At 37.7% G+C, this 27,474-nt stretch overlaps 1 protein-coding gene across 3 annotated transcripts in view; it reads right to left on the minus strand.

Annotated features, from left to right (window-relative positions):
- CCDC148 (coiled-coil domain containing 148) overlaps nucleotides 1-27,474 on the minus strand; it is a 237,428-nt gene that overhangs the window by 75,045 nt on the left and 134,909 nt on the right. For all 3 annotated transcript variants that reach the window (XM_059394002.1, XM_059394004.1, XM_059394003.1), the window contains one exon: nucleotides 3,014-3,154. In XM_059394002.1, coding sequence (XP_059249985.1) covers nucleotides 3,014-3,154 — 141 coding nt within the window. The remainder of the gene's footprint in view (nucleotides 1-3,013; nucleotides 3,155-27,474) is intronic.

Below are 27,474 nucleotides of genomic sequence, written 5' to 3' on the forward strand. Positions count from 1 at the left end.
GACTTGGGCATCTACCAGGGTAAACTTTGGAATACAAATTAAAAATGTTATTCCAGCAAAAAGACAGTGTCATTTCCTAAAAGACAAGTTGCTGAGAAGAAGAATTAGGAAAAAAGACGATCTGTTATTCAGAAATCCTCAGGTGGGGTATTATACATGGTAATAGTTTTTCTACCTCTATGGCTGCTAGCTTATGAGAAGAGAAATCCAAGCAGGTGAAACAGTAGATGAGGAAAACCAGAGAATCGGCTAACAAAACAATCAGTCTCAAGTCAGGGGGAGTTGCTGATTTGAGAAACTATAGGAGGGTTTCTGCCAAAACAGTAAAGAACTAAAATTTGTCTCTAGCATAGAAAACAGAACAAAGAGAGTCTGGATTCATAGTATATATAAAGGCAGCCAGAAATTTGGTCAGTTTGTCTGAATGGACATAGAAATCTCCTTTCCTACTTTAAACACATAGAAATTTTGGACAAACTATAACACAACTGCACACAAATACACACAAATGCCCCAGTGCTGAAGATAAAGATGGAACTCAAAGTCAGAGCAGAAAGAGGGAGCCAGAGTCAAAGGGCTCTTGTATAGAACTGGGCCTGAGACAGGCCTGAGGAGCTGGTGGCTGGGTCTTTAACAGTAGCTATGAGACTTTCGTTCATGGGAGCTGGAATCATGCCTCTTAAGAAGAGCACTAAGTCCTGTAGGACTTGTCCATGCACACAATGAGACTCAGACACACCAAGACCACTCCCCAGAAAAGTGATAAGGGGGCTAACTTTCTGGTTAGGACCAGAGAAGGAGAAGGGTCATCAGAGGAAGCCAGGCTGGTGCTGTGTATGAGTGCTAAGTTAGCACTGTCTGCAATCTCACAGCACAGGTCCCAATCTCACACAATACATGCACTAGTCCTGGGACAGTAAAATGTACATGGTACTAAGCAGAAGTGATCAAGAACTCTAAAGATGCTCTCACTATCAGGATGTGGTTCATAAAAGAAAGCACAGTTTACAAAGGAGAAAAGTTTAATAACTTTGATTACTTGATCATTTTAAATTTCCATTGAACCGTAGACACTATAGACCAAATTTAAAGGCAGATGACCAATGAAAGAAAATATAACTGACAAAAAGAAATAATATCCAGAATTTATAAAACTTCTACAGATTAATAAAGAAAAACAGACAAACAAAAAGTACTAATAAGCAATTTACAGAGGAAGAAAATGGCCCAATAAACATGAGGAAAATTTTCAATTTCACTTTTGAAGATTGAAGGAGAACCTGACTTAAAATACTGACATACCGTTCACATTCATCCAATTGGTGAAAGTCAAAAAGAAGATTTATATTATCTTATAAACTAAAAGAAACTTTATAAAATTAAAAGCATACAAATCCTACCACACATTAATTCTCCTCCTTGGTGTACCGTGGAGAGAGCTGTGCACACACAACCCAGTCGACATGTTCAATGTGGCTATGCCAGCATGGTTGCAAGAACGAAACTTCAGAACCATAAATGTCAACCACTAAGAGAAGGGATGAAAGGCAGCTTTGTTCTCTGTTGAAACAGTATATCAGGGACGCCTGGGTGGCTCAGTTGGTTGGATGACTGCCTTCGACTCAGGTCATGATCCTGGAGTTCCGGGATCAAGTCCCACATCAGGCTCCCAGCTCCATGGAGAGTCTGCTTCACTCTCTGACCTTCTCCTCGCTCATGCTCTCTCTCACTGTCTCTCTCTTAAATAAATAAAATCTTTAAAAAATAAAAAATTAAAAAAAAAGAAACAGTATATCACAGTGGAAAGGGGTGAACTCCATCTCTGTTTATTAATATAGCTGTATCTCAAAAGTTAAGGTTAAATGAAGAAGTACATGCCACAGAATGATACAGTCCCAAAGTATTCAGGAAAAAATGTAAAAGTCACAAATTACATATTAAAATATGTTAAAAGCAGGGTTCCTGGGTGGCTCAGTCGGTAAAGTGTCTGCCTTCTGCTCAGGTCATGATTCCAGCCCCACATCAGGCTTCCTGCTCAGCAGGGAGCCTGCTTTTCCCTCTCCCTCTGTCACTCCTCCCCCTGCTTGTGCTCTCTTGCTGTCAAGTCAATATACAAAATCTTAAAAAAAAAAAAAATGTTAAAAGCAATTGATGGCCTGTAAAGATAGGAATAAGATTTATGATCGAGACTGACTTTGAGGAGGTAAGAAGGAAAATGGTACTCAGTACATCCTCAAGAGAGAACTTCAACTTTACCTGTAAAATAAAATAAATCTATAAAAGAATAAAAAACCTTAAACAGTTTCAGTGCTAGGTGATGAGTACTAATGTGTTTGTTTACACCACAAACATTGTTAAAATAAACAAAAACATCTAAATAAATACCCTAGATACATGTTTAAAATCCCATCTCAAATTCACTTTTTTCCTTCCATGGAATATCAGCAATCATTTTGAAGCTGTTAATAAGTGTTGTGATTAATTTTTTGAAAACTGGGAAGCAAATGTTTGCTCAAAAGTAGAGTGATGAATTTGTGTCAGCAAATGAAAGACAAACAATCTAACAAATAATAAGTCAGGAAGTAAATTCTTTAAAGGGCTTTCTGGTGTGCCATAAGCTGCTCTGACCTTGGTACGATGTATTTTGCCAGCAAAGACCTCTTTTGACAGTTGGTTGCTACACTGCAGTCAACCAAAATGTTACCCTGGTATCCTCTTGTCTTTGCATGTTCCTACTTAGAACAAGACTTAACAAGTCATAAACCCCGACTTTTCTTTCCCTACGGCCTTTCTTCTAACTACAAGTACCTGTGCTCATGCAGGTTAATAAAGTGGATTCTCCTCCATATCCACAAATTTTGAAGCTTAAATGAACTGAAGCAAGACTCTACTAGAACCTTATGAATCTTTCTAAGAACTGTCTATGATGATTCCATGTCAAACACCAAGATCAATCAAAACTCAGACAACTAAACATTCATTCACACGTTTGCAGAAATAGCAGATTTCATACTTTCTTTTTCTTCTCTGCTCTTTGTAACAATTCCTTCTCCTTCCAAAGTTTCTCTTTCTCCTTCTCCTTTTCTCTTCTTCTGGCAGAAATTTCCATTTCCAATTGTGCTACCTCTTCCTGGTGGGCTCGCCATTGAAGAACCTGTAATAAATGGAAATTCATTCCAATAACTATACCCAGTCAAGTGATTTTACAGAGGTTTTATAAGACTATGTTCTATATCAAGCAGGTGTCAAAGCTTTTCCAAATACACATTAAAATTGTGTGTGTGGCGTGTGCATGATGTGTATGTAAGATGTGTGTGTATGTGTGTGTGTGTGTGTGTGTGCAAGTGTGTGTAAGTGTTAAAAGAGAAAGCAACTTTAAAATCATCTCATTCAGGGATTCTTCACTTAGATTCATGGACTGAGATCCTAAAGAGTCTGTGAATTGACTTCAAAGAATCTATGAATTCTCAAAAATAGTACGTATAAATTTCTCTATTTTTGCACAGGTTTGTTTTTCTGAAACGACAGTTCAAGTTTCTAATCAGTTTTCAAAAGTTCTCAAATGATCCTATGAAATTTTAAGACATTTAAAAGAACTTTCTGGGTATTGATTGATATTATTGGTAGAAGCATACTTAGTACTGCACTTCTAAAGGACACTGGACAATATGTAAATAAATATGTATCACAATATAAAATATGCATAGCCTTTGACCCACAACCACATTTTGGGGATGTTACTCAAAGAAAACAATCAGTTGGATAAGTGCACAAAAATGTATCCACAGGAGGGTTCCCTGTGGTGCTGCTTAAGCAGAAAAATTGGAAAGAGTCTAATTGATTCCATGTCAAACACCAAGATCAATCAAAACTCAGACAACTAAACATTCATTCACGCATTCACAGCAACAGGATGTCTGGCAACAGGAGATGTCTTAAATTAATTCTGATACATCATGCAATGACCGCCATTGAGAAAGAATGGTCTATACCTATATTCATTGACATAATAATGTCCACAACATATTATTAGATGCAAAAAAGCAGGTGCAAAACTACACTAATATTATGATCTCAACATAAAATAACATCTATGTATTGCTATATACTTTACTCTTGGGATCCCCTTTGCTGCATCCCAAAGATTTTGAACAGTTGTGTTTTCATTTTTGTTTGTTTCAATGAATTTTTAAAATTCTTCTTTAATTTCCTGGTTGGTCCATTCATTCTTTAGTAGGATGCTCTTTAGCCTCCATGCATTTGAGTTCCTTCCAACTTTCTCTTGTAATTGAGTTCTAGTTTCAAAGCACTGTGGTCTGAAATATGCAGGGAATGATCCCAATCTTTGGTACTGGTTGAGACCTAACTTGTGACCCAGGAGAATCTGGAGAATGTTCCATGTGCACTAGAGAATAATGTGTATTCTGTTGTTTGGGATGGAATGTTCTGAATATATTTGTGATGTCCATCTGGTCCAGTATGGCATGTAAAGTCTTTATTCCTTGTTGATCCTTTGCTTAGATGATCTGCCCATTTCAGTGAGGAGGGTGTTAAAGTCCCCTATATTATTGTATTATTGTTGATGTGTTTCTCCCATATTGTATTATTGTTAATATGTTGCTCCCATATTAGGAGTATAGATATTTACAAATTGTTTGATCTTCTTATTGTACAGATCCTTTAACTAGGATATAGTGTCCTTCCTCATCTCTTTTTATAGCTTTTGGTTTAAAAATCTAATTTATCTGATATAAGGATAGCCACCCCAGCTTTCTTTTAATGTCCATTATCATGGTAAATGATTTTCTAGCCCCTCACTATAAATCTGGAGATGTCTTTGGGCCTAAAATCAGTCTCTTGTAGACAGCATATATATGGGTCTTCTTTTTTTAATCCATTCGGATACCCTGTGTCTTTTGATTGGGGCATTTAGCTCATTTGCATTCAGGGTAACTACTGAAAGATGAATTTAGTGCCATTGTATTGCCTGTAAAGTGAATATTACTGTATATTGTCTCTGTTCCTTTCTGGTATATGTTACTTTTAGGCTCTGTCTTCGCTTAGAGGACCCCTTTTGTTATTTCGTGTAGGGCTGGTTTGGTGTTTCCAAATTCTTTTAGTTTTTGTTTGTCCTGGAAGCTTTTTATCTCTCCTTCTATTTTCAATGACAGCCTAGCTGGATATAGTATGCTTGGCTGCATATTTTTCTCACTTAGTGCTCTAAATATATCATGCCAGTCCTTTCTATCCTGCCAGGTCTCTGTGGATAAGTCTCCTGCCAATCTAAGATTTCTGCAGTTGTGGGTTACAGACCTCTTGTCCCAAGCTACTTTCAGGATTTTCTCTTTGTCTCCGAGACTTGTAAGTTTTACTATTAGATGACAGGGTGTGGACCTATTTTTATTGATTTTAAGGGGGGTTCTCTGTGCCCCTTGGATTTTGATGCTTGTTTCCTTTCCCAAATTAGGGAAATTCTCCACTATAATCTGCTACACTATACCTTCTGCCCTTCCCCCTCTCTTTCTTCTTCATCTGGGATCCCAATTATTCTAATATTGTTTCATCTTATATATCACTTATCTCTCAAATTCTCCCCTCACGATCCAGCAGTTATCTCTTTTTTTCAGCTTCTTTACTCTCCATCATGTGGTTTTCTGTATCACTAACTCTCTCTTCTTCTTTATTTATCCGAGCAGTAACAATTCTTGATTGCATCTCATTAACAGCTTTTTAAATTTCAACTTGGTTAGATTTTAGTTCTTTCATTTCTCCAGAAAGGGATTCTCTAGTATCTTCTATGCTTTTTCAAGCCCAGCTAGCATCTTTATAATCATCATTCTGATCTCTAGTTCTGATGGCTTCCTAATGTCTGTATTGATTAGGTCCCTAGTTGTCAGTATTGCCTCTTGTTCTTTTTTTGAGGTGAGTTTTTCTGCTTTGTCATTTTGTCCAGAGCAAAATAGATGAATGAGAGAACAAAACACTAAAAGGGTAACAAAGGCCCCAGAAAAATATACACTAAACAAATCAGAAGAGACCCAAAATTAGGAGGAAAAGAAAGGAAAAAATATATATATGCCTAGGCTGGCAAATAGAATAGAGCCATACACTTGATTTGGGGTGCACTTTTGGTCTGTTAGAAGAAACTGCCTCCCAAAATTTTAAAGAAAGAAAAACATATATATACAAAAACAAGGGTAATTTGATGAAGTGATAGAATAAGACTATAAAAATGAAAATTTAGAAAGATTTTAAAAAAGGAATTGATAAGATAATAAGTTGGTTGATAAAAGAAGGAAAATTTTTTAACAAAAAAAAAGGAGAGAATGTGATCAGATGGGAGACTAAAACAAAGCCATACACTAGATTCAGGGTATATTTTGTCTACTAGAAGAAACTATCCCAAAAAGTTTAAAGAAAGAAAAGCTTATATATACAAAAAATAAGGTTAAATACATGAAGGGATAGAATATGACTATAAAAATGAAAATTAAAAAAGATTTTTAAAAAGGTATTGATTGATAAGATGTTGGTTAAAATAGCAAAGAGGAGGGTGCCTGGGTGGCTCAGTTGGTTAAGTGACTGCCTTTGGCTCAGGTCATGATCCTGGAGTCCCAAGATCAAGCCCCGCATGAGGCTCCCTGCTTGGCAGGGTGTCTGCTTCTCCGTCTGACCTCTCCCCTCTCATACTGTCTGTCTTTCTCTCTCTCAAATAAATAAATAAAATATTTTTAAAAATATAGCAAAGAGGAAAAGATTTTAAAAATAGAAAAACAAATCATAAAGAAAATTTTAAAAATTTAACTTTGAAAAATTAAAGAATCATGGGGAAAAAGCCATGAATTCTATGTGCTGTATTTTCCTAGCACTGGGAGTTCTACAGTTCTCATTGGTAAGGAAACTTGGTCCTGGCTAGATGTTCTTGCTGATCTTCTGGGGGGAGGGGCCTGTTGCAGTGATTCTCAAATGTCTTTGCCCAAGGCAGAATTGAACCACCCTTGCCAGGGACCAGGCTGATTAATCTGCTCAGTTTTGGTCTCAGTAGCTTTTGTTCCCTGAATGCTTTCCATACAGCTTTGGAGGACAAGAATGAAGAAGGTGGCCTCCCAATCTCTGACCCCAGAGGAGCTGAGAGTTCGGGCCCCCCCTCTTCAGTGACTCCTCAGAGAAAAGCAGTCAATCATGCTTATCTCTCTGGTCTCGGGCTGCACTCTGAACTCATCTGGCCTGTGACTGAGCATTTCTATCTCTGGCACATGGCCCATTTGGAGTCTCCAAACCTAGCATATTCTTACAGCATGCTCCTGTGCCACTCCAGAGCTGCTGCTTGTTGGGTCTCTGCTTGAAGAGTAGTGGCCAACTGTCCCGGAGACCATGGTTTATGGCAACCCTGAGCTGAGAGCCCACTCCTCAGTTCCATCTCCGCAGCCAGCTTCCCCACTCTGATACCTGGGAGTACTCTGAGGATCCTGAGACCACACTGAAAGGATTCCACTCTGCTGCTTAGCCACTGGAGTGATGTCCCTCCATGGAGCAGACTCCTAAAAGTTCTGATTTTGTGCTCTGCTGCCCAATAATTTGCCAGGAGCTGGCCCCACCCCCTGTAGTCTATTGTCCCATATATCATCTCAGATTCACTTCTCTGCAAGTCCTAACTTCCAGAAAATGGTCTCTTTTCTGACTACAGAATTGCTGCTATTCTTTTTTTGGATCTCTTGTTGAGTTTGTAGGTATTCAGAATGGTTTGTTAACTCTCTAGCTGAATTCCTGGAACCAGAGGAAAGTTAGGTCTCCTACTCCTCTGCCATCTTGCTCCTCCCCTATTCATCTCTATATCTATACCTAGAAAAAGACTTGGAGATTTACCAAAATAATGATACTGGTTATCTCTGAATAGCATCATTTCATGAAATTCAAAAAATTTATTCTTTAAGCCTTTCTGTGGTGAGTGACATTTTTTCAATAAATATGTGTTATTCTTTGTAGGCAGCAAACCAATGAAACTAACAAAATAGAAACAAACATTTACATGTTCTACATATACTTAAGAAAATTAAGAAAGCAGAAAGAAGGAAGATGAGGATGCAGAATTCTTTTCAGAAAAGAAAGGAACTAGCATTTCCAAATTAATACCTCATATCTTGTGTTTGATATAAGGATGACTCATTATGGTAATGAGAATAGAACAAATAAAATATCCTAAAATATAATGAATTAAAGTGACTAAATAGTAAAGCTCTTTGTACACTTTCACTGTTCTAAGTTTGTTTTCTAAAAATATACTTTGTCTTATTTACCAAAATAACCAAGGAGGGGCGACTGGGTGGCTCATTTGGTTAAGTGCCCAACTCTGGATTTCGGTTCAGGTCATAGTCTCATGGTTGTGAGATGGAGCCCGGGGCAAGGTGGGGGGGAAGTCCATGCTCAGTAGGGAGTCTGCTTTTCTCCCCCACCCCTGGCTCCTTCTCTTCCTCACATGTGCTTTCTCTCTAACATAAATAAATAGATTTCCCCACCCCCAAAAACAAGGAAATTCAGACTCTTGGTTTTCAGACACACCTAGGTTTCCCCATCTGCTGCTTTCCCTAGTCCTTATATTTACCATCTCTTTTGGAAGCCCATTCCTAGGATAAGATCACATGTCTTCTGTCCTGATCTCCCACTCCATTCAAATTTCAAACCATTCCACTCAATTTCAAACCATTCCTTCCTGTAAGCCATCTTCCATCTGTAACATACTGTATTAAAATCAAGTGTCTTGTCAAATGTTGCTAGTGATGGTGGTGCTGACCATCTCTTCCCAATTAAAGTTCTTTCCTTCCTGACCCACAACGTTATTTCTGCTTCTCTACTAATGTATCCTACTCTCTTCTTTGTTCTGTCCATCCTCCATTCTCATCTCAACTCTCTCCTGCTACCTTTTTTTTTTGTTTTGTTTTGTTTTTTGAGAAAGCTAGAGAGCATGAGTGGTGGTGGTGGTGAGTGATGGCAGAGGGAGAGAATCTCAAGCAGACTCCATGCTGAGAACAGAGCCTGACCTGGGGCTTAATCTCATGACCCCAAGATCATGACCTGAGTCAAAATCATGAGTCCAGCGCTTCACAGACTGAGCCACCCAGGTGCTCCTATTGCTAGTCTCTTTCTATGAACCCAGCCTCTCTATGTTTGTTATGTGTGTCTCCTATGAGTTAACCTATCACTTCTGTGTGTGTATGACTAAAGTGCACAATATCAGCTTTGCCTTTTTGTCTGCAACTCTATCCTAACAAATGTTTAAGGTCTTTACTATTTGCACGTGTACTCAAAATACAATATTTTCAAAATTAAACTGAACATCTTTAACTTTGCCACCCTCACAAGCCCTGTGAAACTGCCTCTTTTTTCAAATATCCTGGTTTGTTCTGTGGAACCACAAGTATCGCTATAGTTTGTATTTTTTATTACTGTGTACACCTATCAAAACAACTAATTCTTTACATTTTACATGTGATTTGGGCAATCTTATATTTCTTAAGATCAGATGAGTTTTACTTAAAACAAATCAATTTCTAAAGTACTGATTTTTTCTGGGCCACTTTGCTGTAGTTTTTTTGTTCACCCAAAGTCTATGCCAAATATATTGAGAAAAATGCCAGATTTCATGGGGTGATGCCAATTTATCCCAATAGGACTTAAGTAATTTATTTTTCTTATTCAAAATCAATGCTTTGTTTTAATTTAACTAATTTGTAATCTCTACATAGATTTTTTTCTTCCTGTGCCTTTCCATATGTGATCATTCTTGTTCTTAGCCTCATGGTTTGGTCCAAACTGCTCTCCCATCTGAAACACCCTCCATTTCCCCCTACTTCATTGAATGCTTCTTGGCCCAGTACATGTTCCACTTCTTCCATGAAATATTCTTCAAACCATAATCGTTTCTCTTTTTTTATTTCACTTACCATACCATAGGTGTTCTCTAATCATTTTGAGCATAATGTTTGATTTTTAATTACAGAAGGGTTCATGATACATATGTATTTTGTCTTCCTCTTATACCGTCTAGCAAAGTACTGGCACATCATAGATGCCCAATAATTACCTTCTATGTAATTTACCAAAACAAACATTTTTAGACAAAACCTAATAAATGAAGAAGAAATAAATGTATTAGAACATACCATTTTGTAACAGCTAATGAAATCATAAATCCTTGTTTATGATCATCAATGACTACTAAATACTTCATGTTAATAGTAGATGGGAAACTTTATAATAGAAGAATCAGGCTGGTAACAACTGAACGATGTTAACATCACAGAGAAACAAGAAGATATTTTGGTCTCCTGATGGAAATATACAGCATTCCTTGAAGTATTTTTGCCAAAAAATAGAAATGAATATCATCAACTTGCTAGACCTATCTATTATGTTATGGGAAATTCAACTAATGGAGAAATAGTTACATGGGGATGTCATCAACAAAACTGAAATTTGAAAAGCATTAAAGGACCTTAACAAATTGCAAGAAAAAAGGAAGGAGAACTATTGATAAAGGGATTTAAGAAATATAGTAATCAAATGCAATGTATAGATTATATTTGGTTTTGATTTGAATAAACTAAATAAAAATTATAAAACAAAAATATTGGATATTGATTAGTTGATACTATTAAGGAAATATTGTTGAAGCTTTTAGGTATGATTATAACATAGTTCTGGTTTTTAATTTTAATTTTTTTAAAGATTTATCTATTTATTTTAGAGAGAGAGAGAGAGAAGGGAGAGGAGTAAAGGGAGAGGGCAAAGAAAAGAAGCAGACTCTTCGCTGAGCAGAGAGTCTGATGGGGGACCCAACCCCACAACCCCAAGATCACGACCTAAACTGAAATCAAGAGTCAGACACTCAACTGACTGAGCACCCCTAGCTATGCTTTTTTAAAGAGTCTCTCTAATTTTAGAGGTATATACTGAAATACTAACAGATCTAATGGTATGATGTCTGGGGATTTGCTCACTATTACCCAATGCTCAAGGGTATCAGTATACATAAGACCAATTTGATTAATGATTTGATAATTGTTGCCATTGAGTGATAATAGACTTGTATATGTTTAAATTTTTCCAAAATTCAAAATTCTAAAAATTCTGTAAAAATAAATTTTGTAAAATAAATTCTGTAAAAATAAAGAAACCATAAGATATAATGTATGTACAAAGAGGTTTATATAATAAAATACTGTAGTCTCAAGGTTCTCAGACAGTAGTAAGGGAGATTTGAGGCACATTGAACTAATGAAAAGAAAAGTAGCATAAATTTAGCCTTTCTGAGTACTAAGACTACTAGTTTTATAAATTTCAGTAGAAAGAAGCTTGGGTTTTAGAACTACTCTTCTCACCTTTTAAGACTAACATGGGAATAGGGGTGTCTCGGTGGCTCAGTGGTTTAAGGCCTCTGCCTTTGGCTCAGGTCATGATCCCAGGGTCCTGGGATTGAGTCCTATATCGGGCTCTCTACTCGGCAGGGCCTGCTTCTCTCTCTCTCTTTCTCTCTCTGCCTGCCTCTCTGCCTACTTGTGATCTCTGTCAAATAAATAAATAAAATCTTTTTTTTTTTAAGTTTTGTTTTTTTTTTTTAAGATTTTTATTTATTCTTCAGAGAGAGAGGGAGAGAGAGCGAGCACAGGCAGACAGAACGGCAGGCAGAGGCTGAGGGAGAAGCAGGCTCCCTGCTGAGCAAGGAGCCCGATGTGGGACTCGATCCCAGGACGCTGGGATCATGTCCTGAGCTGAAGGCAGCTGCCCAACCAACTGAGCCACCCAGGCGTCCCAATCTTAAAAAAAAAAAAAAAAGAAGACTAACCCAGGAATTATAATGTGATTATATGTGATGCTTAAGACTTAAAGAAGCCAATGCATAGGGGCGCCTGGGTGGCTCAGTGGGTTAAGCCGCTGCCTTCGGCTCAGGTCATGATCTCAGAGTCCTGGGATCGAGCCCCGCATCGGGCTCTCTGCTCAGCAGGGAGCCTGCTTCCTCCTCTCTCTCTGCCTGCCTCTGCCTGCTTGTGATCTCCATCTGTCAAATAAATAAATAAAATCTTTAAAAAAAAAAAAAAAGAAGTCAATGCATAAGCAAATATCTATAATTGGAGAAGATGTCTGTTTCCAAAGGCAAGTATAGCAAAATAATAATGATAATAATAACAACAACAAAAACCAGACCAATAAAACTGGAGCAACACACTTCATTCACCAATTTAGCCAATTTACCCCTCTTTGTATTTGGAAGTCTAAATGATGTTTCTCCTGTTCTCCAGAGAAGAAAAGATTATGGTAGTCGTTATTTTTTTAAGTTTTCTTAGCTGGTTAAGTTTATATTAAGTCCACATAAGTAAAAACTGTTTGAGAGGCTATGGTAGGTTTTGAAATAGGACAAACACACCGAAAAAATCATGAAACAAACTGAAGTTCAGCAATCAAAAGCCAATGGGTTAAGATGTCAGATAACACACATATACATGAAATTCTGGCGAAAAGACTCTCAAGCAAGTCAGCATCAACCTTTAGAAGCTAAATTGCTGCACCCAATATTGGAATTATGAGAATCGTTAGGGCCCCTTAGAGGTCTGCTTGAAATCAATAACCTACAATATCATCTGTAATTATAACCACACTCAAAAAAAAAAAAGGTAAAGAATAAAGGAGAGAAGGTTGTTGAAGGTAGCATTATATCCTAAGTAGTTAGAGTTGTGAGATCTTGACAAGAAACAGGCTCTGCAGTAATCGGTTTCCAGGCAGTAAGGTAAACAGGACTTTTCAGAATGCACAATGGACGCAGTGAAGAATCTGGTGGCAAGCGGGTGCCATTGAAAAAAAAAAAATCCTTATCCAATGGATTCCCAGAGGCAGTCAAGGGATTTGGATGGCTCCCATGTGGAGAGAATGACAACCAATTATGGTGTTTTTCAGATGCCCAAGAATAAGAAAGCTGGCAGGTGGGCAAAGGAATCAATATTATTACAACAAGCTAAAATATAGAAGACTCTTGAGTGAACAGTGAGCAAAAGGAAGAATAGCCCAGAAGAACATTTTAGTGGTTTGCTAATTATATAGCTTTAAACAGAGCATGTGAGCATAACTGTGCAACAATAATACCCATGAAAGAACATTACCACCGTGGCAGTCAGGTGCATGTTAGAAGGAGAGCATTATTTAGATTATTAACTACAGATTATTTTCCCAGGTCTTTAGTTAATACCTTAATATTCCTGCAAAGGTACAGTCTGAATGAAATCTTAACCCAACAAAGAACAAATGGGGTTTAAAATATGTTCATCTACTGCAAATAATAAATTAAGGGCTTAAAATGAAAATGGTTAGTAGCATTATATGTATTCCTTGCTCTTAATGTAAAAGTAAAATTGTTCAAGTGAAATTAATAAATACACATATTCTCAGAGTAAATAAACTACTAGAAAGGATGAATGGATAAAGAAGATATGGTCCATATACACAATGGAGTATTAGGCCTCCATCAGAAAGGGTGAATACCCAACTTTTGTATCAACTTGGATGGGACTGGAGGAGATTATGCTGAGTGAATTAAGTCAAGCAGAGAGAGTCAATTATCCTATGGTTTCACTTACTTGTGAAGCATAAGGAATAACATGGAGGACATTGGAAGCTGGAGAGGAGAAGTGAGTTGGGGGAAACTGGAGGGGGAGACAAACCATGAGAGTCTGTGGACTCTGAGAAACAAACTGAGAGTTTTGGAGGGGAGGAGGATGGGAGGTTGGGTGAGCCTGGTGGTGGGTATTATGGAGGGCATGTACTGCATGGAGCACTGCATGTGGTGCATAAACGATGAATTCTGGAACACTGAAAAGAAATTTAAAAAAAATAAACAATTTTTTTAAAAGCGCATCAAAACTTCAAAGGTAATAGTGGAAATTAATATCAAGGTAACAAACGTAACACAATTTTACAGCAAAGTTGAAGGCCTTGAAAAAATTCTACAAGTGGCAATGTGGTATGAAGGAAACAAATAATGAACTGTTGGCAGAACATCTCCTTTTTTGTCTTATCTCTGCCACTAACCAATAATATTGTTACTTTGAGCAAATGGCTAACCCAGTCTTTTTGTGTGTTAAAGGGGAGGACTGGATCAGATGACTTCATGATTTCTTTAAGTTATATTATCCTGATTCTGTTTTACATTTTTGTTATATGGAGAGACTGCAATATATGACACCTGCAATTTTCTTCTGCAAGCAAAATGAACTGCAATGAGAAATAACAGTATTTTATATGCCTGTTAAATAATAATAGACAAATATTAATATAGAATTCTATCATTCATATTTATGGAAACATTGTGTCATGTGTGTTGTCTTATACAGGAAAAGCTTTGTCTGACCACTACCTATAACCGGCAGCAATAAAATATTAAAAACTGCCACTTATGAGGGCTTATTGTATGCCAGCCCCATGCTTTATAAAGACACTGAACTCATGGTATGATGTAATCTTTGAAACAAGCAACTTGTCTTCTTCACACTTCATCTGGCTAACTTCTACTTATCCTTATTCATGTCTGAGCTTAGAGATCATTTGCTCCAGGAAGCTTTCCCTAATTTACCATGTCCATGCTAGGTGTCTCTTCTCCATTTCCCTAGCACATTGTCCCACTCTTCTATTACAGCATGCATTAAACCATTTACCTGTACTTCCAACTTGGCTATAAACTTCTTAAGGGCAGGGACCAAATTTGTTTTATCTATAACCTCTCTACAGAGCCTATCATGGCATCTGGTACTTAAAAACAGTTCAAGAACTACTTGAGAAATGCACAGATAAGGCTCTGAGACTATCCTTGGCAGTTAAATTGACAACATCTCCCCTTCCCTACACTGGACTGATCTTTAGAAAGAAAAGTAACCAAGCTCAACTACACAGACACACACAGACACACAGACACACACCTGCCCACCACACATGCTGGACTGATCTTTAGAAAGAAAAGGCAACCATGCTCAACTACACACACACACACACACACACACCCCTGCCCACCACACATGCTACCGTTTTCTGACTCCCCCACAGGAGACTTTTAATTCTTAATTTCCCCAGTCCTAGTTGTTTCCATGCCTCCACAGCTCCATCTCTGCTTGCCTGACAGGGAAAATATCCAGAAAACCTTGTCAGGATTTTCAGTCACTAATTCACATTTCTAGCAATGAGAAGTCATGTGTTAAAAAAATGGTAAGCTCTCTGTCTTCTCCTTCAATATTCCTATAAGTTTCTAGATTCAGTTCAGCTGAGTAAATTTCAAATTTTCATTTTATTAAATCTTAATCTAATAGTTTCATTAAGTTCTTTCCAATTGTCTTACTATTTTTCAAAATTACCTAAGCTTTTTAATCTCATGGGTTCCATTCTTGTTTAAATTTACTCATGAAATACGGTACCTGTGATTTTGCGTATGTTATTAAAGCCTTCCATTCTCTCCTTGGCATTTTTACTTAGCAGAAAGACTTGTTTTTTTTTTCTTTTGGTTTCATAACTTCCCCCTTGGTTTCTTGGGTTATTTCATAAGTGTATTCTTTATCACCTCACTTTGATAACCACTTTCCATTTTCCATGGCTTTTTATTAGTCTTTCGCAGAATCTCAAAGATTATTCACCATTATCTTGACTGTTTCATGTCCTTTGCTTTTCAAATAAAGTCTTGCAAAGATGCATTTAATTGGGTCCTCCAGGGTCTTAACTTTAGTGTAAACCAAAACTTGTGGAGAAGGGAACAAACTAAATGTCAATAAGCAGAAAACTATTAGTCAGTTTTATGTATGAAGCTGACAAAGCTAAACTGTATATTATTGTCAGAAAATGGGGCTAACAGTCAGGAAATCACTTGCCTGTTGGCTATGAGATCCAGGGAAATCAGTTCCTATTTCTGGGCCTCAAGTCCTCATTGAAAAAAATGAAGAAGAGTAGTTCACTTTTTCAAAACAGTGCCACAACTCATTAGTAGATAATGAAATTGATTTTGTGGATGGGTACTAGTGTTTTCTTACAAAAGAAAACAGAATAGAAAATATCAGAGTGCATCTCATATTATTATAGTAACACAGTTTCAAGAAATTTTTGTTTCCATTTGTGTGAGTGTGTATGTGTGTGTGTGTGTGTGATATAAAATACATTCCTCATTGTAGGCTATGGTCAAAGAAGCTTCAAAAATACAGTACGAAGTTCTCTATACTTCCTTCCAATGCTAAAATTCTATGACTCTGTAATATAAAGACAAGAGTTATTGTGTTGCCATCATTAAGCCACAGCCCTTATTCCTTCTGCAATCAACCCAGAAGCATAATATAGATGAGAAAACCCAGGTTTTGCAATAATAAACCAGAGCTTGAGTCCTACTAATTTATTAATGGCATTCTCTGGAGTCCCTTGCTTAACCACCTAGAACTAGACTAATGTAAAATGGGACAGCAGTGATGCATGCCTTACAGGGTTTCTATGTAAACACCGTCAACTTGTACCAGCCAGAAACTCAAGAATCATTCTGCTTGTCCTGGCACTCCATTTATAATCAATGGCTAAGTCCAGCTGACTATACTTTGACTATCTCTTAGACCCCCATTCACTTCTCTCCATCTTCACAGCTCCCATCCTAATGCTACAGCATGCATCTGGCATCCGCTCTTATTTCACTCCATGCCCACATCCCCATCTCACTGCCTACATTTTCAATGGTTTCCACTGCTTCCAATAAGGGACCATAAGGCCTCCAGGGTTTGGCTCTGCCTGTGTCTGCAGCCCCAATTCATAACCCCATACCACTCATAGAGTCATTCTCTGTGCTCCAGGTGCACCTATCCATCTTACAAATCCCTGAAAAGGCCACGTTTCCGCAGCCATGTGGATATTGTACATGCCATTTCCTTTGCTTGGAATGCTCTTCCCTCCTTGCTTCCCCACACCTTTTCCTAATCAATACTTACTCAGTTCCAAATTTCAGTTCCAATGCTGGCAGTGAAGCCTTATCCACCACCCTATACCCTATGAGGTAAAGCTTCCTCCTTCCCAGTTGCACATTCCCATAACAATTTATTTTGCCTTCAAGATACTTCTCATAGTTTAAAATGAAATATTCAGTCTTATGATTACATGACCAGTGTCTGCTTCCCCACCAGACTGTGATCTCCACAAGGATAGGGACTGTACCTGATTGGCTCATCATTACATCCTCAGCATCTTACATATCACCTGACACCTAACAGATGCTTAATAAATAATCCTGAATGGATAATAAATGAGATAAGAAAACATAAGTGCTACACAAATGTTAACCATGTTCTTGGACTGCTGCAATTATTTTCCAGTTGACTTTTCCTGACTTCAGTGTCACTTTGATTCAACCTATTCTGTATACATTTGTCTATTACATTATTTCTTACATATTTTTGCTCAAGATTTAATAATAGGGGCTTTGCAATGGTTATCATTTCAAGTGGCTTTTATAACTATTTACTTGGACACGACTTTATTCAAAAGGAGGATTCAATCTTTAAAGGCATATTTGGACTTCAACCCATACATATGACCTTATTTCCTGTTATTCTCCAGGGTAGACAGTCCACACCTTCTTCTTCCTCCTTTGCCTCTTTCTCTTCTCCCTACTTCTACACACTCATGCTTATCTCTGTCCCAGGCCTTTGCCTAGAAAATCCTCACTCCATTCACCTCTCCTTCAGGGTCATTCAGAGCCTCCTCCTAATTATTTTATCCAACATTTGCTATCCCATCTCTGGTCTGTATTCATGAATAGTGTCTAAAATAGACACTATCCAATCACTCTCTAGTCTGTCTACATTTATTTTCATTTCATTTATCACTTATAAAAGTATATTACCTTAAGAGTTTTTATCACAAGGAGAATTTTTTTTTCTTTCTTTTTATTGTTAGATACATTTAGATACACTGTAGACCATGAGATGATGGATATTGATTAAACCTATTGTGGTTATCACTTCACAATATATGTAAATCAAATTATCATCCTGTATGCCTTAAACTTATACAGTGATATACTAATTATTTCTTAATAAAGCTGAAAAAAATAATATTATTAATTGATTTTATTTTCTTGTCTTTCTCACTAAACTTTAAGCTCTGGGGTAACAAGGACTTGACTTTTTTTTAACTGCTCTAACCCCACTCCTGGAACAGCCTCACCCAAAGTAGTTTCTCTATGAATATTTCTTAGATAGATGAATGAGCGTCCAAAACTCAGATTATAAACTGTATATTTTTAAAAGATTTTATTTATTTATTTGACAGAGAGAGACACAGCAAAAGAGGGAACACAAGCAGGGGGAGTGGGAGAGGGAAAAGCAAGCCTCCCACTAAGCAGGGAGCCTGGGCTCGATCCCAGGACCCTGGGATCATGACCTGAGCCGAATGCGGCTGCATAACGGCTGAGACAGCCAGGACCCCATAAACTGTATATTTGCTTAGGCTATAAGCCTCACAAAAGTAAATACAAAAAAAAAAAAAAAAGGCAAAAATAAACAAGTGGGACTATGTCAAACTAAAGTTTCTGCACAGCAAAGGAAACCATCAACAAAACAAAAAGGCAATCTACCAAATGGGAGAAAATATCTGTAAATTATATATCTGATAAGAGGTTAATATCCAAAACATACAAAGAACTCACACAACTCATTAGAAAAAGAAAACAATTTGAAAATGGGCAGGATCCTGAATAGATATTTTTCCAAAGAAGACCTACAAATGGCAAACAGGTATATGAAAAAAATGTTGTTCAACATCACTAATCATCAGGGAAATGCAAATCAAAACCATGATGAGATCTCACCTCACACCTGTTACATCAAAAAGACAAGAAATAACAAGTGTTCTCAAGGATACAGAGAAAAGGCGAATCCTTGTGTACTATTGATGGGAATGTAAATTGGTGCAGCCACTATGAAAACAATATAAAATATTAAAAATAGAAATACCATATGATCCAGAAATTCCACCTCTGGGTATTTATTTAACAGAAACGGAATCACTATTTTGAAAATAGTGTATCTGCAACCATGTTCACTGTAGCATTATTTATAATACCCAAGACTTGGGGAAAATCTAATTGTCCATCAATGGATGAATGGATAAAGGAAATGTGTCTCATACACATACATGTGTATTTGTATATGTATATAATATATATGTATATATCATATATATTATTCAGCCATAAAAAAAGAAGAAAAGACCTTGAGGGCATTGTGCTAAGCAAAATAAGTCAGAGATCATACACTGTATGATCTCACTTATATGTGGAATCTAAAATGAACAAAATAAACTCATAGACACAAAGAATAGATTGGTGGTTGCTAGAGGTGGAGAGGTTGAGGTAAAACAGATGAAGGGAGGCAAAAGTTACAAAGTTCCGGCAGTAAGGTAAGTAAGTCCTGGGTTTGTAATAGGCAAAATGGTGACTATGGTTGTCAATAACGTATTGTGTATTTGAAAGTTGCTGAGAGAGTTAGTCTTAAAAGTTGTCACCACAAGAAAAAATAAGTAATAATTCTGTGTGGTGATGGATGTTAATTAAACTTATTGTGGTAATCATTCCATGCAATATATACCTTTTCAAATCTTTTTATTGTACACCTAAAACTAATACAATGTTACATGTCAATTACATCTAATTTTTTTAAAAGATAAAAGAGGTTTTGTTTATTAACCATTTCACATGCACATCCCACTTTCCAACTAGTTTATATATCACTTATATTCTAGATCAAGGTTTATGCAGTTTTGTAATCAATAAAATCCACAACAATGCAAACTCATAGGAGATACTCTAAGAAATTTTATAAAGATATATGTGACCCTTTTTTTGTATATATATATATATATATATTTATATATATATATTTTTTAATTTTTTATTTTTTATAAACATATATTTTTATCCCCAGGGGTACAGGTCTGTGAATCACCAGGTTTACACACTTCACAGCACTCACCAAAGCACATACCCTCCCCAATGTCCATAATCCCACCCCCTTCTCCCAAACCCCCTCCCCCCAGCATGACCTTTTTAAAAAATATATATTTATTTATTTTTGAAAGAGTGAGAGAGAGCACTCATGTTTGAATGGGGGAGGGGCAGAAGGAGAGTATATTCAAGCAGACTCCACAGTGAGCATGGAGGCTGATATAGCTCAATCCCAGGACCCACAAGATTGTGACCTGAGCCAAAGCCAGAATCAGATGCTTCATCCACTGAGCTACCCAGGTGCCCACAAGATATCTGTGATCTTACAAACATCCTATAAAAGGTTGAGACAACTCTCGGCTTGGCAGTAATTGTAGTTTTGTATCTGAGATTTTCTATAAAGACACCAACCCCAGAATGGCTTCATATTTTATTCTGCAATTCTGAGCTTTCTTACCTTGGGCTATGGTTAAAAATAAAATACAAATAAAATTTGCCTAACAAGGCATTTGCTTAATTAATACAAGTGAAAGGGATTACTGAGAAGAGGAGTTATCTAGAATCCATTCCTGTATTCAGGATGGAATGATTTCTAGAGGGAGAAAGTAGAAGATGTGTATTACATAGTGTAAATAAGCATTAGTTAACTATTCTTAAATGCACAGGCTTACATAGCATAGCTTATACCTTACAGCTCTGATATTTCCCTTAGAGTTATTTTTTTTTAATTTTTTATTTATTTGTTTGATAGTGAGAAAGAGAGAGAGAGAGCACACACACAAGTAGGGGGAGCAGCAGACAGAGGGAGAAGCAGGCCTTCTGCTGAGCAGGGAGCCTGATGCGGGGCTTGATCCCAGGACCCTGGAATCATGACCTGAGCCGAAGGCAGACACTTACTTAATGACTGAGCCACCCAGGCGCCCCTAGAGTTATTATTTTAATGAACGGAGCCTCAAGAGAAATTCTCATAGATCAGTAACCACTGGAACAGTTGTTTTTTTTTTTTATGAGAATAAGATGATTTTGAAACTATGAAGTGGAGACCACTACTGAGAACAAAAATTAAGGAAAATGATTATAGAATGTGATAAAAACGATTACAGTTTATGGATTTCCTAACTCTTAGGACCCAAATAGGAAGCTTACAAGGAGAACATTGTTCTCCCCCATCAGCTCAGTTCTTTTTAGATATAGCAGAGAATCAACAACAGATAATTTACAGAACTTGGCAGTACTTTTAATCTCTTCACACAAACTCATTCTATCTTACCTATATGGGGGCCAAGAAGATAAGTCAAGCAGAGATCACAAAAAGATTAACTGGGAAAAATCATAAAGGAAAGTGACTTCCATTATCATCAGCAGAACCCCCTTCACTTGAGATGTTATTCAGCAATAAATATTTCAAACTAGATATAGTGCATATTGATATATGCATATTGCCTGAGTGCTTCCTGCAGAAAGCACAGTCAGAATATATTAGAGGGGAAAAAACCCTATCTTCTTATGGCGGGAAAAAAAGCAAAAGGAAAAAAGGGGAGCTGAGGAAGACAAAAGTTAAAATGAAAATTAAGGTGCCATTGTATCTATGCACAGGGACCTCACCCAGATTATCCTCCAAAATGTTAATGGATGTTACACATAATAATTCCTCAAGCATTCACAAGATGATAAATCCTGTCATCTTGAACTTTTTCCAAACAGATACTAAGGAAGAAACAGGATGCTATACTGATATTACAATATGTTCATAGAAATGGGAAATCTTATTCCTTTCCATAAAGTCTTACTAAACCTCTGAAATGAATGTTCTGAGCAAATAAACACTAGAACAATGTGCATTATTTTGAATTCATTTATTTTATGTTCAAGATTTAATCAATTTTACTTCTAAATGACAACTCCACCGAATCTCATTTATATATTCCCTTACCTTCCCCAAACTTCTAATTACTTATTCTGCATATTTTTCTCACAGGAATAGCTATGACCCTTTACATAAAATTCTATACTACTCAGCCAAGGAGACATTTCTGTTCTAATCCATAAAAACGTATTAAATAGAACATATAAAGCATGATGATGTGAATCTAATTGGCACTTAAGCTACAAGATTTAGAAATTTGAATTTGGTCTTTTAAGTTTACATTCTATTGCAAGTTTCCTGCTTACAGATAATTGCTCCCAGCTAGAAAAAAAAAAAGATCCTATCTGCTACAACAGGGCTAAAGCTACTGTCCGATAATTCTGTACATCATTATTTGCAAACACCTTGGGCATTTTTTACATTTAAAACAAATTTGTCTTTTCAGAGGAGTAAGACAAGTTATGGCAATCCAGGTTTCTTATATGTGTGAGTCCTCTATGTCATGTGCATTCCATGAATCACATAGAAAGAGGCTCTGATCCTTGAATAATATTACATTAGTGTTTAAGACATTCTATGACATTAACAAGAAAGTGTGTCTAACTTACAATTGAATAAAAGCATACTTTAAAGAGCTAGTAACATGTCAGAATTAATAGTGCCAATTGTACATCTTCATTGGCTACTTGAACCCACCTCCTATATGTTCCCTCTGTGTTCCCAGGGTTTCCTTTTCCTTCTTTCCTTTTGACTCAACCCAAAGGAACATGCTCATAGCTCCCACACTCATGACTCCAGATCCATATACACAACTGCCTGAAGGGTAATCCAAGTAATGCATTCAAAAAAAGAATCACTATTCTTCCCTCAGAACCTATATTCCCTATCTAGGTTGATGGTATCATAGATAATCCAGTTGTCCAAGCCAAGAGTCACTCCAGACTCTTTTCTCTCCTTACCCCTTCCATCCTGTCATCAAATCCTTCTTAATATATCTAGACTCTTTTATCTCATCTCCAGCACCAAAACTACTATGTTCAGTCAAACCTTCATCATCTTTTTCTTACATCATGAAAATTATTTCCTAACTGGGCTCCCCACTTTCAGATTTATCCCATGTCAATCCATCCTTAACATCATGTCTGACTAATCCTTTTATAATGAAAAATCTGATCATATTTCTCCACTACCTCAAGGCTTTTAATGGTTCCCTACTGTCTAGCAGAGGCACAAGTTCAAACATCTGTCGGGGCCAGGTGAGTATCCAGTTCTTAAAAGGGGGTGGATATAAAATAACAGGTGGTGGCTGTACCCAGACAGATAGGCACATGCTCTACCTAAGGCACTTAAGGGAGGCAGTTGCTTCTGACTAGCTAGTTGTTGTCACATAGAAACATAAGTTCTGGGTCACCAGATGTTCCAACTTTTCAAGAGAAGCTGGAAGCCTGGGTTTGGATGGGCATTTTCCAAAATTATAATGTTGAAAATAGACCTACATTCTTAAAAACAAGCGTATGAAGACCTAACTTAATATTTAGGCTATCATTTTCAACCTCTCATCTACTAGATACAATTCAACTCCTGGCGTGACATACCAGACCCCATTATCCGTCAAAGAATGTTTCTTTCTTCAGCCTCCTTGTTCCACTCATAATAAACTACATGCCATGCTCCCTTAGGCTCTCATGGCTTTGAGCAGCTTTTCTACTTCTGGAACACGCTGCTACCCCTACTCACCTCTTATTTTAATAGAAAATTATTTACTCTTCCAGACTCAGATCAAGCATCTCTTTCTCTGTAAAACCTTCCCAGATCCAGCCACAGTAAGACAATTACTTTGTCCTTGTGACCACCATACTAAAACATGCACTTATTACAGAATTAATCACAGTTTGATATTATTTATTTTATACTTGTCTATCCTATCAGATAATGGAGCTCTTTAAAGGCAAGGACTTATTCAGCCTTTTACATCTATTCACAGCCCATAGCCTGTTACTGAATATATACTATCCTAGAGAGAAATAAGACCTAAGTGACTATGCCATTTTCCCCAGTTTATAATAAAGTATTAACAGTAGGAAAACAAATAGAGACTTTCACTCATGTCTGAATGAATTTAACTTTGCTTTCATATAAATAAAACAACTTTAGCTTTAATCGAAAAATGCTGACAATCTGTCTCTTCTTCCAGGCTGGTCAGTCCTTCACTCATATGCAGTGACTTCAGCCCTGTTTCCTGACTCTATGATTTTGCCTTTTCCAGAATGTTATAAAAAAGGAATTACACAGCATGTAGTTTGGAAGTCTGGCTTCTTTCAGTTAGCATAATGCATTTGATATTTCTCCATGTTGGTGCATGTATCAGAAGCCAATTCCTTTGTATCGCTGAGTATTCCATTGTATGGATGCACCACAGATTGTTTATCTACTCACTAGATCCAGGACATTTGGATTGCTTCCAGTTTTTGGTGGTTATAATTAAGCTGCTATAAACATTTGCTGAAGGTTTTTGTATAAACATAAGTTTCATTTCACTTGGATAAATACCCAGTAAGATCAGTGAGTCATATGGTAAGTGTATGTTTAACTTTATCAGAAATTGCCAAACTGCTTTTCCAAATTGGCTGTCCCCATCTGCATTTCCATAAGCAGTGTAAAAGAGTTCCAGTTGCTTCACAACCTCTCCAGGTCACGATGTTGTCAAATTCGGGGACAGTGAATTTTTTGAGGGGAGGAATGATTAGAACCATTCCAACAGAAGCATCGTGGGATCTCATTTTGCCTGACCTCCTATAAATGATTTTATCTTTATTCTTCCTTACTAGCTGACATCTTTATATATCAGACATCTCTGACCTATACAACAGATATCTCTGTGTCCTGCCTCACATCCTCTTGGCCAATGTTTTAACTGCATCATTGTTGTGAAACCAGCTGTTCACAGGGATGACCTGAAAGCAACTCAGCTTCACCTCACATGCACCATGTATCTTTCCTTTCTGCCCTGCAGCATCTCTGTCCCCATCCTCCACATGAAATATATGCAAAAACCTTCTCATTCTGATGCATGTGTAAACCTAGAAATGTAAGAACATTTATACTCTAGAGGAGGAGTCAAGATGGCAGATAAGTAGCAGGCTAAGACGACATCAAGTAGCAGATCAGCTAGATAGCTTATATAACCATTAAGAACACCTATAAATCCAATGGGAAATTGAAGAGAAGAAGAGCAACAATTCTAGAAACAGAAAATCGATCACTTTCTGAAAGGTAGGACCTGCAGAGAAGTGAATCCAAAGTGACGGGAAGATAGACCACGGTGGGAGGGGCTGGCTCCTGGCAAGCAGTGGAGCAATGGAGCACTAAATCAGGACTCTTAAAAGCCTGCTCCACTGAGGGACATCGCTCCAGAAGCTAAACCAGGGGTAACCCCAGGCGGGGTCAGTGTAACCCCAGGTCCCGCGGGGTCACAGAAGGACTGTGGGTGTCTGAGTGTCGCAGAGCTCACAGGTATTAGAGCGGGGAAGCCGGCTACAGCAACAAAGCTGAGGAGTGAGCTCTCAACTTGGGGTTACCTTGAACCAGGCACAGGCTAGGTGAGCTCAGAGCGCGGCTGGAGGCGAGGGAGATGGACTGACTGGGCACTTTTCTCCAAGCACGTGGCTGGAGGCCAGGGAGATGGAAGCGACCGAGCGCTTTTCTCCAAGCGCGACCAGAGGCCAGAGAGACGGGGGCGGTTGGGCGCTTTTCTCTGAGGGTGCACTGAGGAGCGGGACCCTGAGCTCTTGGCTCCTCTGGGCCGGAGATTGGGAAGCCGCCATTTTCATTCCCATCCTTTGGAACTCTATGGAAAGCACTCAGGGAACAAATGCTCCTGAAAGCAAACCCAAGCGGATTACTTAGCCCGGCCCCTGGTAAGGGCAGTGCAATTCTGCCTGGGGTAAAGACACTTAAGAATCACTACAATAGACCCCTCCCCAAGAAGATCAACAAGAAACCCAGCCAAGACCAACTTCACTCACCAAGGAGAACAGCGGAATTCCAGAGGAGGAAAAAGCAAATCTTATCTGGACAAAATGACAAGGCAGAAAAACTCAATACAAAAAAAAAAAAAAAAAAAAAAAAAAAAGAACAAGAGGCATTACTGAAGGCTGGGGGCCTAATACGGACATTGGTAATATGACAGATATAGAGTTCAGAATGACGATTTTCAAGGTTCTAGCTGGGCTCGAAAAAGGCATAGAATATATTAGAGAAACTCTCTGGAGAGATAAAAGCCCTTTCTGGAGAAATAAAAGAACTAAAGTCTAACCAAGTTGAAATAAAAAAAGCTATTATTGAGATGCAATAAAAAATGGAAGCTCTTACTGCTAGGATAAATGAAGCAGAAGAAAGAATTAGTGACATAGAAGACCAAATGACAGAGAATAAAGAAGCTGAGCAAAAGAGACACAAACAAATACTGGACCACGAGGAGAGAATTTGAGAGATAAGTGACACCATACGACGACACAACATTAGAATAATTGAGATTCCAGAAGAAGAAGAAAGAGAAAGGGGAGCAGAAGGTATATTGGAGAGAATTACTGTAGGAAATGTCCCTAATATGGCAAAGGGAACAAACATCAAAATCCAGGAGATGCAAAGAATGCCCCCTCAAAATCAATAAAAATCCACACCCCATCACCTGATAGTAAAATTTACAAGTCTTAGCGACAAAGAGAAAATCCTGAAAGCAGCCCAGGAAAAGAAGTCTGTAACAAACAAGGGTAAAAACATTAGATTGGCAGTGGACTTATCCATAGAGACCTGGCAGGCCAGAAAAAACTGGCATGATATATTCAGAGCACTAAACGAGAAAAACATGCAGCCAAGAATACTATATCCAGCTAGGCTATCATTGAAAATAGAAGGAGAGATAAAAAGCTTGCAGGACAAAAAAAAAAAAAAAAAAAAATAGAATTTGCAAATACCAAACCAGCTCTACAGGAAATATTGAAAGGGGTCCTCTAAGCAAAGGGAGACCCTAAAAGTAGTAGATCAGAAAGGAACAGAGATAACATACAGTAACAGTCAACTTACAGGCAATACGATGGCACTAAATTCATATCTCTCAATTGTTACCCTGAATGTTAATGGGCTAAATGCCCCAATCAAAAGACACGGTATTAGAATGGATAAAAAAACAAAACCCATCAATATGTTGCCTACAAGAAACTCATTTTAGATCTGAAGACATCTCCAGATTTAAAGTGAGAGGGTAGAAAACAATGTACCATGCTAATGGACATCAGAAGAAAGCTGGGGTGGGGAGGAGGAGTCAAGATGGCGGAGAAGTAGCAAGCTGAGACTACTTCAGCTAGCCAGAGATCAGCTAGATAGGTTATCTAAAGATTGCAAACACCTGAAAATCCATCGGCAGATCGAAGAGAAGAAGAACAGCAATTCCGGAAACAGAAAAACAACCACTTTCTGAAAGGTAGGACCGGCGGAGAAGTGAATCCAAAGCGACGGGAAGATAGACCCCGGAGGGAGGGGCCGGCTCCCGGCAAGCGGCAGAGCAACCGCGCACAAAATCAGGACTTTTAAAAGTCTGTTCGGCTGA

Source organism: Mustela nigripes, chromosome 3 (assembly GCF_022355385.1).
Source record: "Mustela nigripes isolate SB6536 chromosome 3, MUSNIG.SB6536, whole genome shotgun sequence".
Taxonomy (NCBI): Eukaryota; Metazoa; Chordata; class Mammalia; order Carnivora; family Mustelidae; genus Mustela; species Mustela nigripes.